This window comes from Lemur catta, chromosome 24 (genome assembly GCF_020740605.2).
Source record: "Lemur catta isolate mLemCat1 chromosome 24, mLemCat1.pri, whole genome shotgun sequence".
NCBI lineage: Eukaryota > Metazoa > Chordata > Mammalia > Primates > Lemuridae > Lemur > Lemur catta.
The window spans coordinates 8,688,761-8,702,967 of NC_059151.1; the positions used below are offsets into that span (position 1 = coordinate 8,688,761).

Sequence of the window (14,207 nt, forward strand, 5' to 3'; positions counted from 1 at the left end):
AGCATTAATCGCTTACAATTGCATAGTAATCCCAAGGAAATCAGCTGAAAAACCCTTGGTACAATTAAGCTATCTTTGGGTCAGAGGCCATTATATGAGTAATTGATACTAGCTTATAACCTTGACCTAAATCCACAGCTGTGTCTTCTTCCCTGAATATTCTCCCTTAGTCTCAGGCCTCACAGAAGAGCAGTGGCCCCTGACCACGTTTAGTATGTATTGTATATAAGGTATGATCCAACAAGTGTTTATGACCCACTTACTGTGTGTCACTCGCTGTTCTAAGTGCGGGTTCATAACAGAGTCAAGGTGCTGCAGTGAAAAAACAAATAATGTAGTTTTAGGTTACAATACACTTTGTAAAGAAATGACATAGGGCAATGTGATGAACATAATGAAGGGAGAATAAGGTAATTAGACAGCAATTAAGGAAAAAGAAGATATTTGTGCTGAAATGTGAATGACCTGACAGAATCAATCTTATAGGTACAGAGGAAATGTGTTCTTTAGGTAGAGAACAGCAGGTGCAAAGGCCCTGAGGCAGGAATCAGCTCGGTGTGTTTAAGGAACTGAAAGAAGGCTGCTATGAAATGGAGCATGGCAGATAAGGAAGAGAGAGATAAGAGATTGAGTGAAGGGAGCAGATTATTTATTACCTTGTAGGTTATGTGAAGGAATTTAGATTCCTCTCCCAATTTAATGGGAAGCCCAACACAGGATTATAATCCTGGGAGCAACATCTGTTGTGTGTTTTTAAAAGATCGCTGTGAATACTATGGAAAATCAATTATAAGGGGGAAATAATGGAAGCAGGAGACTGTTAGGAGTATTCCTACAGTTCATGAAAATGATGACGGCTTAAGCCATGGAGATGGAGAAAATCGTTAGAGGAAGAGCTGATGAGTGTACAGGAATATTGGGGTGGGGGTAATGGAGAATGGAAAATTGGTAAGAGTCACTGAATTTGGTAAGAATTAATTCAACTGGTCAGAATCGGTGAAATTGAGAAGAGTAAATTCAGTACAGCAAAAAAGCTAATAGAATCAAAAGGTAGCAGAGTGAGTGAGAAAGGAAAAAGGGTGCTTAAAATTCAGATTTCAGAACATGTTGTACTTGATGAAAAAGTAAAAGTTATGAATTTTGGAGTACGTGGCTGCAGTATTCCAGACCTAAAGCTTAGCCTTAGGGGAGTAAATCATTGAAGTGAAGAAGTCAAAGAATTCAGTAATTAGGTTATTTATTCAGTGATTCAACATGATGACATTGAGATCACCAAGAAGGATTGTTGGAATGGGGTAAAGAGGAAGGCAGTGAGTCAGGGGCTGAGGCAAACGGAGTGGGGTAGAGAGGAGAGAATGGGAATGGGATACACTGAGTGGAGTGGTCCAATGACACGAGCCTCAAAAGATGTGGGATTTGGGAGGATCGTAGATGCCTGATGGTATTTGAAACAGTAACGAGGAGGACGCTTGCTTCACGTCCAGGTTTATAAGAATATGGTATATGAGAGAAAAGGCAACCTGTTTGAAGGGACTATAAAGAAGGTGTAGAATGATAGAGGATTTGTGGGGGCTGTGAGGGATGGTAAATTGATCAGATTAGGAGATGCAAAATGTAATAAAGAAATGAGTCCAGGAGATGATGGATGTATTTTTTTGTAGATACGGTATAACATATGCTCATTTTTTACTTGATTCAGACCCTATAGAACATTTAGACTCCATAGAACATTTTTCTATAGAGGTCAAGGAATAGTATAAATAATTAAAGAGTTTACAAAGTATTGACTGGACACTTAATAATGATAAAATCCATTAGGAAAAGGCAACAGCAGAGAAATGTGTAAGAGTTAAGGCAGAGTTTGAAAGGAATGAAAAAATAGAAAATATCACAACAAAGAGCAAACTTTTCCCCCCAACACAAATGTCTTAGTTCGGGCTGCCATAACAAAAATACCATAGACTGGGTGGCATAAACAGCAAACGTTTATTTCTCGTAGTTCTGGAGGCTGGGAAGTCCAAGACCAGCGTACGGGTGGGTTCAGCGTCTGGTGAGGGCCCACTTCCTGGTTGACGTGCAGCCTTCTTGCTGTGTCCTCACATGGAGGAAGGGGCAAGGGGGCTCTCTGGGATCTCTTTTGTAAGGTCACCAATCCCGTTCATGAGAGCCCCGATGACCTAATCACCTCCCAAAGGTGCCACTTCCTAATGCCATCACGTTGGGAGTCAGGATTTCAACCTGTGACTTTAGAAGGACACCAGCCTTCAGTGTTTAGTAACCAGTAATAAGTTCCGATTTCGTCAGCAATATCCCTTTTGGTTTCCCTGTCTTTTCTCGCTTCCGTAAGTGGGAAGGACTAAGCTACAGACGTGATCCGATTTGTACTTTTCAGAGTTCACTCTGGTAGCTGTGTGGATAAGTTATTCTCCAGGACGGGCGTCAGCAAAGTTTTCCTGCAGAGGTCCAGATAGTAAATCAATACATTTGATTTTGCAGGCCAGGTGGTCTGTCCCAGCTACTCAATTCTGCATATCCTGTGAAAGCAGCCATAGACATATGTAAAGAATGAGCCTGGCCGTGTTCCCATACAACTTCATCTATGGATGCTGATATTTGAGTTTTGTATAATTTTTATATGTCATCAAATATTATTATTCTTTTGATTTTTTTTTTTTTAGCTACTTAAAAATATGAAAACATTCTTAGTTCCTAGGCTGTGTGAAGACAGGTGGCAGGCCTGTGGGCTGTGGTTTGCTGACCCATGTTGTAGGACTTACATTTCTTATTCTTTTAACTTTTTCCACTCTGTCTCTTAAATGTTTTAGTTCTATCATGACATTTTTCTTAAGTTGTCTATATTTTTTTCAATGCTCTGGTAAAGATATGACCCATGCTAAATTAAAAATGGGAATATAACCTCTTCTATTTCTTTATCTTAGTGTTACATTTTCCATTTGAAAATTGGTATAACATGACCAACCCATTCTATTGTTTTATCCACAGACTTTTAAAAACAATTGGTAATTTTGTATTTTTTGTCTTTTATTTTTCTTCCCAAAATGTTATTATGCTTGATGCTTTCTTCTTTTGAACTTAACATTGGGTTTTTTCATCTTTTCTTTACCTGACAGTAGTTCTTCTAAAATTTAATCCTAACATTCTAAAGAAAAAAAATACACAAATTAGAAAAACAAAATAAAAATACTTAAAGTACTACGGTTGCATGCAACCATCTGTTGTTATGTAATTGGATAAAATACTTTTTTTACATCAAGATAAACAACATCCATATAATTTCAGATCTATAAACACAGTATTCTGACTTGAAAGGAAATTTCTAGTTGCTTTCTCATAGTATCCTTTTTAGGCAGCTGCCCCACGAGATGCTGGAAAGTTCATGTAATCGAAGTAGTACAGACAGACCTGGTCCAAATTCCACCTGACCCTTACAGGATGTATATAGTATTGGGCAACTTAAAGTATTCAAAATGCATAGTCAGTAAATGGGAATTCCCATCTACCTTTTCTCCTTTATGCATAATCTTTTATCACTTGGAAATAGCCATGTTAAAAGATTTGGGTGGGAAAACAACTCATATTTTATGGTGGTAGGGTTGTTGGTTTTGGTTTTAACCTTTTGTAGATATGAAGTAAACAACAACAACAACAACAACAGCTAACAGTATTTCCAAAATTGAACTAGTGAACGTTTAAAAGACGGTATAGATTATAAATGTCTTCTGTACTTTTCATTAATATTTCCTGTGCTTTGTTCATTTTACTTCTGAAAACTTAGGTTTGACAGTTCTCTGGAAGACCTACCTAAGCGTGGACCTCACCCACCTGCAACTCCTCAGGTGTTAACTCTTGGTAGCCAAGTAGCCACACTTTCTAAAGTAGCAACTACTTATTCTAGGTAGTTTTTCCTTCTTGGTATGTCTAAATGTCAGTGTTGTTGGTGAACTTGCATACTTAAACTGTTTGAAAAACAAAAGGTGGTCACTGATTACAGAACTGACATCATTAACATATAGACAAGGAAGCTTGGCACTCCGCCTCAGAACATTGCTTTACGCTGCTGTGGTATGTTTTGTTTAGTTTCTCACTTCTAATGTAGAATCAGGAAATTTGTGTTTTTATTTATTCACTTTGTGATTTGGAAAGTCAGCTTGCTGAGTTTGTCATAAGTCTGCTTTCCTGCAGTAGAGCATTCACCTTTAAAAAAAAAAAGATAATTCCCCTCTAAAAAGGAAATACAGAGGTCATACATAATGCTACCAGGTGCCCACACATATTCTAAAGATATTTTGGTCAGTAATTCTGCTTATAATGCTAGACTTTGCTAATACTGAGTCCTTTTATATTATTATTTGTGATACAATATGATAAAAGAAATTTGTTAGTTTAGTTTCCTTTTCTTCTTATTGGAGAAGAATAAACTAGCGGATTTTTTAGCTGATTTTTTGTAGACTAAGTTTCTAGTTCTTATTATGGACCGTTACTTCCCTCGACTAGTAACCATGGCCTCAAAGATGCAGAGTAATTGAGAAACTCAAACATTGCATCACTTGCTAAATTTATTCTTTCCTTTGACATGCATTGCTCTGCCATTGATAGCATCTTTCTTCTCTCTTTCCAGCCCCCATTCTTTCTTTTATAACTATTCACAGTTGGTAACACATAGCCATACACAAAGGAATGATACATGTTTAAGGTGATGGCTGTCCCACTTACTCTGACTTGACTATTAACCATTGTGTGCTTGTATCAAAATATTACATGTCCCCTATAAATATGTACATGTAACGTATCCATGATAATTAAAAATAAAAAAGAAAACAAGCCATATAGTTCAGTTTAATGGATAGACTTGCAAAAAAATTATACTTAAAAAATTCTGTATAATTTTTAAAAAATGTCTTGCCACTGTTTCTTTAATTTTCCTTCTCTAATGGTTTGTAAAGTTATATCCTATGGAACTTGAAAGAGTGACTTATTACTTCTGACAGAGAGAAGAGACTTATGTCAACCCTCACACAACTCTCAGACATCTGAGCTTTCGTTAACCTGGCTTGAGTTTGGCACTTAATTACTTGGTGTTGGAGGTGGCCACTGTCACAAACTTTTGAAAAAAATGATCATGGTATTCATTATAATGATGGTCATTAATAACCTGCACCCATAAATGAAGAGAGACTATAAGTTTCAGACTATGCATTTTAGACTTCGTTTTTATTTTACTTAATAAATATTAATTCTCAATTCTAATTTAATAACCAATTTGGAAATCATAACACTTCTAATGATAGAATAGTAATTCCTGTTCAGGTGTTTGATCTTTTCTAAAAGACCAAGGGAAATTATTATTTTAAGTCATGAGGGTTCTGAAGATAAAATTTTATATCTGCATTTTAAAAATCTTTTCAGAGCTTACTGGAAATAGAAATATGGAACTCAGCAGAGAAGGTGATATTTTGGTTATGTTCACTGTAACTACTGTTTATTTTTGCAGAGGTGCTTGCCCTCTAAGAGATTTACTCTCAATGTTTTAAACAGTTTTTCTTGTTCATGTTAATACTGATCTGTATTGCTGCTTCTGAATAGGCAATACCTATACCTGCTACTCCTTAAAATGCAAGTCTCATTAAAATGTCACCCTACTGGTATATATCATCGCTAAGGTAAAAGTCTTTATATAGAGACTTTTTGGAAAAAATAACTTAGTTTTACTTCTTTCTCTGCTTATATTAATAGAAATTCAAAGTTCCTGTTTAGATTTATTTTCTATTTAATTGTTGGCAAATCAGTCTTCACATGTTACGGTACTGATTTGATTTTCAGTACAACTAGAGACAGTGAACTTTAATATATTCAAGGGTGTTTATATGTCAAAAATCCATTTTATGAAGGATTATGCCTCCAATTTTAATATCTGAGGGAAATTGTAGCAACAGTAAATAAGTGACCTGAACTCGTGTCCCACCTCTTAACATGTCACACCTTTACAATGTCTAAATATTAATATAGGACGTTTGCTATCTTGTGTTTATTATGCTGCCTTTTCTCACTCTTCTTTTTGTTCCTCTCCTTTTTTTTATTTCCCTACCTATCAGTTTTAGCAGCTCCACAAAAAATGTAGAAGTTCCTTTGGAAGGTTTTCGAAACTTTTCTACCTTCTCTCCTCCTGCTAGATATAGCGCTGCAGTTCTGAGTAGTGCAGCTGCCACTGTGTCCGCTGTCATTGCTGCAAAAACCAGGTAGAACTACATGTGCAACGTGTGTCTGATGTGATGCCAATGCTCTGCACTGTACAAGTCACCTCAAGGAAAACAGACCCGTTTCAAAAGGTCGCGGCTCTATCATGAGCACTGAATAATGGCTATTTGATCGAGGTTGTGAATGAATCCCACAGGATTTGTTCCTGATTTTTTTTAAAAAATCATCTTTTTAATCTCCTGTTGCTGCCATGTTTGTATGATATTTCTCAGTTGCATGGATTATTGCATGTCGTGTGCGTATTAAATTGGGTTCTTATGGTTTTCAGTTTTCATGCTTGAAACATAATAAAATATAAATGGGTATTTTAAATTTCTACTGATTTTCTCCTTACCCACAACCTTCAGGGGTGATTGAGAGCCTAATTACTCTCTGAAACACTCCTCTCTCCCTTGAAAAAAATTGTTTTATTTTCATGAGTTTTTTTTTTGTTCTTAGGTGATTTCTATAGTCTTTAAAGCTTTAATTGCTTTCTAAAAGATTGCCTTGACCAATTTCGGTGAAAATTTAATTAATTTTACGTGAGCGAGCAAAATAATGTAATTTAATTAATTTTATGTGAATGAGTAAAATAATGTAATAAACTCTTGGCCCTTCGTTTCATCCTCTTTCCCTGCTTTGTGCTTCCCCACCCTTTCCCCTCCCTCCCCATCCCCTCTCTCTGAAAGGAAACGTTTCTAATCCTTAAAAACTACTTTCTGCTATTGCTAGTGTGATTTTTGACTTCAAACTCTTTCTGAATGCTTGCCAGGCTCTCCAGCCCCGAAAGATATCACCCACTCCTGGATGCGCTTTGCATCAGCCCTGTCTCCAAGCCTTTAGCTTTTCCCTATCTTGCGTCCTCCAGGAACTCAACTGGCTCTATCCATGTTAAGAAAGCAAGGTACTGTGGGAGCAGATATGGCAAGTGACGGTTTGCTGTTAAGGACACTGCTTTCTCTAACACTTAACCGCCGTGTGAACAGGCCAGAGGAGAACATCCTTGAGTTTCAGAGATTGGTGCCCGATGTTGAATTAACTGCGATTTCAGTACAGTGGTGACGTGCAGGCGTACTGTTTTGTATGATTATTAACTCACCTTTTAACCCTTTCTGACATCTTTCATTAGCATACTCAATACTTGGTATGAAATTTTGAGTGACTGTGCAATTATTTAAATTGTAGTAGAATCCTATCTGAAGATTTTTCTTGGAAAAGCAACTTAATTTTCACTGTATCTGGGGAATGCTAAAACACAAAAATTAATTTTACCCCCTAAACTTAATGATTAGGCCAAAAAAAATGTAGGCATAATATAAAAAATAGAAATATCACAAGTATTTATTTACTGAAGGTATAATCTCAGTGAAATAACTGTATAAAATCATTTTTGACAGCACAAAGTCGATGGCAAAGTGTACAACTGTGACTACAGTTACTGAAAACCTGATCTAACTAGGCTGTCTGTTGATTAGGTATTTGTATCCTAACCGCTGTCATGGAGGTTTTTCATATACTTATTGTTATTCTGGGTAACTTCTAAGGGATGTGTTTAAGCAGGGGGAGAGAGATCATAGTACATCTTATTCTAAGAAAAAAATACCTGAAATTGTTTTATATTTTGCATATTTGCAGAATTATGTTAAATAAGCAGAAATTTTTCATTGTCAGGGCTAAGTTTGTACTGAGACAGGTTACTGACCACTTTGAAGTGCACCTTGAGTGCTTGAGGACACTTGGACCACACCTGAGAACCTGCTGGAAGGTTATAGATCCTCCCTCCAGAAAAGTGCCTATGTGTGTCTACACACAGAAGTGTGCATGCAGTTGTGTATTGACTGAAGCTGTCTGTGGTTCCACCTCTAGAAGTATTAGTAGTCATTACCATTGCTTTCTATTAACAGCAATAGGGTACAGGCAAAATATATTTTGATATTTGAGAGAGGGAAATGGTTCTTGAAAAGATAGTTGGCATCTGGAAAGCAGGAGTATGGGGTTTCCTGAGAAGACCCTTGTTAACTTAGTGGGTACCCCAAAGAGCAGACGGGATAATGTCAGAGACATTTTATCTCTGACTTTTGCTTTTGTATGATAATAATCTTTAAAATTATAAAAACAGTGTAATACCAAACCTGTTTCTTTTCATCGTAGTATATTTAGCACTTTGAATTTTGGTGTAGAAACTCTTAAGTTAAAGAATTTTGCTTAGGAAAATATTGAAAATTTTTCTGTAAACACAGAATTCTGGAAGGAAAGGCATTCATTACCCCTTTACCTGCCCGGGTCCTTTCATAGAGCTCTGACAGAAGAAATCTAAAAACAAAAAGTTGCGCATAACTAAGGCCCTTTCAAAAATATTTGTTTCCTACCACTTCAGAGTCTGTATATTAAAATATCATTTTTTGGTAAGACTTCAGCTAAGAACTGATTAGCTTAGACATTGATAATTAAATATGTGATATACAGTTGGCTTTTTAAAAATGTAAACATGCTACCCGGGAGGCTGAGATGGGAGGATTCCTTGAGGCCGGGAGTTTGAGGCTGCAGTGAACTATAGTTGTGCCATTGCACTTCAGCCTGACTGACAGAGCGAGACCTTGGCTCTAAAAGAATAAATAAATAAAAATAAACATTCAATTAGAATGAAAGTTTCTCTCAAGTGTATTCTTCAAGCAGAGTTTTTGTTTTGAAAATAGACTTAAAATTTCCAAGTGTTCTTAATCTGTAGCTGAACTTTATTTGCTGTGATAGTTAAACAAATATGGGAAAGGAATGTAAACTCCAGATAAATTAGGTTGTTGACACTGAAAGCTAATTTTTGTTCCTTTTTCTTTTTTCCTGATAAGCTTTGTTTTGAAAAGAAACCCTTACTGTATTGGTATATTTGTCTCTATTTTCAGTTTTTGAAATATGAAACAGAAATCTTGGTATTCTTGAAATAGAAATCATATTAATTTATTATTTCATTTCAGTGCTTGTTTACTTGGCAGACTAGTGAAAATGACCATATTTGATTCTCAGCATCTGTGGGATCAGCCGAGAGTATTTATGGATTTACACTAACTTACTCATTAGAGTTCTTTAGAGAGCATTTTAATTTTTATTTAAAACTTAGGTATACCTTAAATTATTTAAATTTAGAAAAAATATATTTGACTCATGAGTTCAGAAATAAGATAGTAATCACATTCAAGTAACAGTGATTAAATTAGTCACTAGAATTTTAGACTATCTTGCTGCTAGTGATTATTGATAACATTTTATTCCCAAATATAAAATAATATGGCCAATAAGTTTATTGATCCTTTCATCTTTAGTACATGATACCTAATGTTTATATGTTTTCTTTAAATATTAATAGTAGCTAATAGTTAAAAATCAGAAAAAAAAAGATATGTTAGATCTTTAGAGGCCTGGGCATCATATATTCAGACATATGATTGCCTAGATAAAGCCTAATAGCCTTCCATTACTACATTAAACATTTTAAATAAATACGGATCTATTTTCCCAGAGAAAACTGAACTTCAGATCAATCCTGAATTTAAACATAAATGGAAAAACTTTCTTGCTTATAACTTAGATTTCTATAAATCCTTATTTATTTATTTATTTATTTTTGGAGACAGAGTAATGCTCTGTCACCCAGACTGGAGTGCAGTGGCACCATCATAGCTCACTGTAACCTGCTCCTCCTGAGTAGCTGGGACTACAGGTATCCACCACCGTGTCCAGCTAATTTTTTAATTTTGTTTTTGTAGCGATGTGATCTTGTTATGTTGCCCAGATTTGTCTCAAACTTCTGTCCTCAAGCAATCCTCCCACCTCGGCCTCCCAAAGTGCTGGGATTACAGGCATGAGCCATCGGGCTTGGCCTCTAAATTCTTCATAATCTACTCCAAGCCCTTTGTATCTGAAGAGTACTGTTTAAGATTTAAACATCTTAGAGCTTTTGAGAGAGAATGTGTACAAGCCTATGTACAAAGCGTACAATAACAAATTAAAATATTTTTTAGCATATATGATGCTTATCACATGGGAATTTTAAGAAATTTAAAATTGAGTTGAGGAAGCAAGATTGTATCTGGGGTCAACGTCCTGGACCCAAACTCTTCACAAACTACATTTAGAAGCAAAATTATCAGTACAGATGAGAGGTGTTTATTTAGTAAATGTACTTATTACTAATACACCAGACTAGATAATTACAGGATGTAGAAATAATAAGCCCTTTCATTTCTTGAGCATATACTCTGTGCTGCCCACTGTGCTAAGTACTTTCCATGTATTATCTCATATTTCATTTAATTCTTACAGTAACCTTGGAATAAAGGTAGTGTTTTTATACCACTTTACAAGTGAGGAAATTTACTGAGTTTAAGTAACGTAACGTACCCAAGGTCACATTAAAGTCTCCAACCTTGGGTAGTTTATAATGTAGTGGAAGAGACAAGTACATAAAGAAGTTACTATTAATAATAATTTAAAAATGGCTGTTACAAGTCAGCATAAAATTATATGCCACGCACTTAACAAACGCCATGAATTAAAAAGAGTGTCTGTACTTCTAGAAGCTGAGTAATTAAATAACACGTTACCTGCTTAGCATGGAGCACAGTGCATGATGGATATCATTATTAATTCAAATATTATTAATGATAGATAAGATTCGGATGGGTGCAGACAGAGGGTAGAGAGGGGTACCCACTATGTAGAGCCTGGAAAAATAGAATTGGGGACAGAGAGTAGGGGCAGCCAGAATATAGTTTGTAAAGCATAGTCACAGGAGATAAGAGTAGATTGGTAGATTGTAGCTTTATCTTAGAAGGCTTTGAATGTCATGCCGAAGTGTACCTTAGCTCTCCATCCTCTAAATGGTTAAATCCATTCTCCAGCATTTCCATCCTCTGCTTAAATACCATCTGTGACTTAAATGTGTTAGGAACAGATTTTTTTTTTTCCCTTGGGATGATTTTTTTTATTTTATATTAGGAAGTACTTACTTGGTTTTATTGAACCAAACCTGTCTCATTGTAGATTCAACTCATTGACTTTAGGCAAATAGAATATGAGATTTGAGGGTGGCTCTCATGCTTCTCTTGGGGGTTTGTTCGTACCCTGGGCCAATATTACCAGTTCCCTCAACCAAACTTTAGTAAGTTTGGGAATGAATTTCTGCCATCCTGGTCACTCTCTTCTAAGTAAATTTGTCTGGCAACTCTCCTAGAATTCAATTTTACTTCTTTCAGATTACTAAGCATTAAATGATGATCATTTGGGTTTTGTTGTTATTTCCAGATTACATTTTTGTTTGGTTATACATTTTCTTCTTAGAACTGGGACTGTATAGGTTATTAGTTACTTTTTATCAAATCCACAAGAATACTTAATCCTAGAATGAAAATGACCTGTACATAAGTATTTCAAAAATCATTTCTTTGTAAAAGTATTAAAAATAAGTCTTTTGTTATTCCACCATATTATCCTTTTCATGTGTTAAACTTATATTCTGTGCCTTAGAGTATGCTAAGCTCTTTATACATAATCACTTTATTTATGCCACATAGAAATCTTATGAGCAAAATATTATCACCGAGGTTTAGGTAATTGAGACTTAGAGAAATAAAATAATTTGTCTATCACAAAATTTTTAGACGATGCTCATAGCCACTGTACTATAATGTTTGAACTCTGGTTCCACTAATGCTTTTTGTTGTCTTGCCTTTACTGATAATTGTGTTCAACATTCCCATTATATAAGCAGTCTTTCACTCTTTATTTATGGTAAAAATTATTAAAGTACATAAATTTTTCATTGTATAGTATGTTTTAACATCAAGCAAGTCTTAGGTTTTTTTTTTTTAAACTGATCAGAAATAATAGAAGGTGATGACTCTGTTGTACTTGAATTTGAGAGAAGAGAATAATATTTCAAGAAAGTAAACATATCTTTAGTACAATTTTTCAAAACTTTTTCGTGTCAGAGGTGCCTCAAAACCACTCCCAGGTTTGATGTTTCACTAGAGAGACTTACATGACTCAGCACAGATAGTTGTACTCATGATTAAGATTTATTACAACAAAAGAAATAAAAATAAATAATAATAAAAAAGAAAGAATGCAAAGCAAAATCAGCAAAGGAAGAAGGTGCATGGGGCCAAGTCTGGAAGAAATGAGGCTCAAGTTTCCAAGAATCCTTTCCCAGTGGGGTCACACACGACATGCTTACTCCCTCCTACAGCACGTTATGTCCAAATGTGCAAAGTGTCCTCTACCAGAGAAGCCCGACTGGAGACTAGGTACCCAGGGCTTTTATTAGGGGCTTGTTACGCAGGTACCCTGTGCCCAGTTTGTACCAAAATCCTGGGCTCTCAGAAGGGAGAGCAGGTGTTCCGCATAAGCCGTATTGTTTATACAAAGAGTTTAGGCACAGTGAGCCACTGTTACCAGCTGAACGAAGTTTTATGTCACTGGGAACAGTTTGCCAAGGTCCAGCATTGCAAGCAAACCCTCTAAGGGTGGGCAGTCTGAGCCCGCTATGTTAGGTGTTACCTGAGATTCGAGAGGCGCTGGGGAAGTCAGGTGCTCTCGTTCATTTGGCATTATAGTGGACACGATAGAATTTGAAATTTCTTTTCATTAATCTCTTTCAATAATCTCTCCTTGAACAGTATGATTAAGGGTGTTTATTTCACTGAAGTCATCAGTATAGTACCCAGTCTCTATCAGTCTGTTCCTCCAGCTATTGGTTCTAGTTGTTGAAAGAATTGAGTTTCTGCACATGGAATTATTTAACCAACCAGTATTGAAAAGTTAAGTAGTAGGAAGTATTTTATTATTATTACTGTTATACTTTACTTGATAGAAACAACGGTTGCTACAGTATTGTATCATTCCAAAGCATATATTTTATAGTTTGGGCTAACTCAAATTATTTTTTTGTGGGGGAAATGATATATATATATATATATATAATTATAAATAACAAGTGACCTGGTAATAGAGACCATATGATCTTTTAATCAAAACTGGAACCAGCATGGACAAAGGCCTCCTGTTAAGCACATAGCTCTGTTGAGAGAAGATAATGGTAGGCTTGTGTCTTTTTTCCTGTTTTTATGAACACAGAACACTGGACGTTCTTTTAGGGGAGAGACGTTGTCTCTTGTTTGTCACTGTGTGATCGGGGCATAGCACAACGTCTTACGTACCGTAGGTGCATAAATATTTATTGAATGAGTAAGTATGTGAGTAAAAAAGAGTAACTTGTGAGATGTCAGGGAAATGAAGTTCATAAAATCCCAGAAGAATGTGGGAACGGCGAAGCCCCTTGCTGTTTCACAGAGATGATCAGGAATTCTCCGATCATTTATTGTCTTAATCTAAATGACTCTTTTGAAATGTTGAGACAGAGAGGAATAGGAAGGGGAAATTAGTCTATCATTTAAAGAGACTGGCTATTATAAGATTTTTAGTAGGCCAGTTTCTCAAGGGAGCATTTCCAAAAATATATCTCCTAGAACAAATGCAGTCTGACAGCCTCCCTTTCCTTCCCTTCAGTCGTGCTTTTAGATCACTGCGGAGAGATTACTACCACTTCATCAAAAATGTTTCTTTGTTTTCTTTACAGCAGCCCTCAGGAGGCTGCTCCGCAAGTGGCTTCTTCCTCGGTGGCTTCCTCGCGGAGCGTGCCCGAGAGCGTGGAGGGCCCAGGCTCGGGCAGACCAGGGGTGACCGGCCTCACCACCGCTGCTGCCTTCAGGCCTCTGGGATCCGCCAGCGTCATCAAGTCTCCAAGCTGGCAGCGGCCAAACCAAGCAGGTAATCCAAAGACATCTCTTGCTTTCCGCAAGTGAGTCTAATTATGGAAACGCATTCTGGGCTGTACGGTAGAATTCACTGGTAAAACCCATTCTCAGCCATCTGAGATTTAGAAAGGACGGTAAGGAGGA

At 36.3% G+C, this 14,207-nt stretch overlaps 1 protein-coding gene across 10 annotated transcripts in view; it reads left to right on the top strand.

Annotated features, from left to right (window-relative positions):
- PDLIM5 (PDZ and LIM domain 5) overlaps window positions 1-14,207 on the top strand; it is a 172,278-nt gene that overhangs the window by 117,301 nt on the left and 40,770 nt on the right. For 9 of the 10 annotated variants that reach the window (XM_045536720.1, XM_045536729.1, XM_045536722.1 and 6 more), the window contains one exon: window positions 13,886-14,076. In XM_045536720.1, the coding sequence (XP_045392676.1) occupies window positions 13,886-14,076 (191 nt within the window). Of the gene's footprint in view, window positions 1-3,796; window positions 3,917-6,113; window positions 6,258-7,027; window positions 7,160-13,885; window positions 14,077-14,207 lie in introns of all 10 variants that reach the window. The other variant, XM_045536732.1, reaches the window with a different exon arrangement.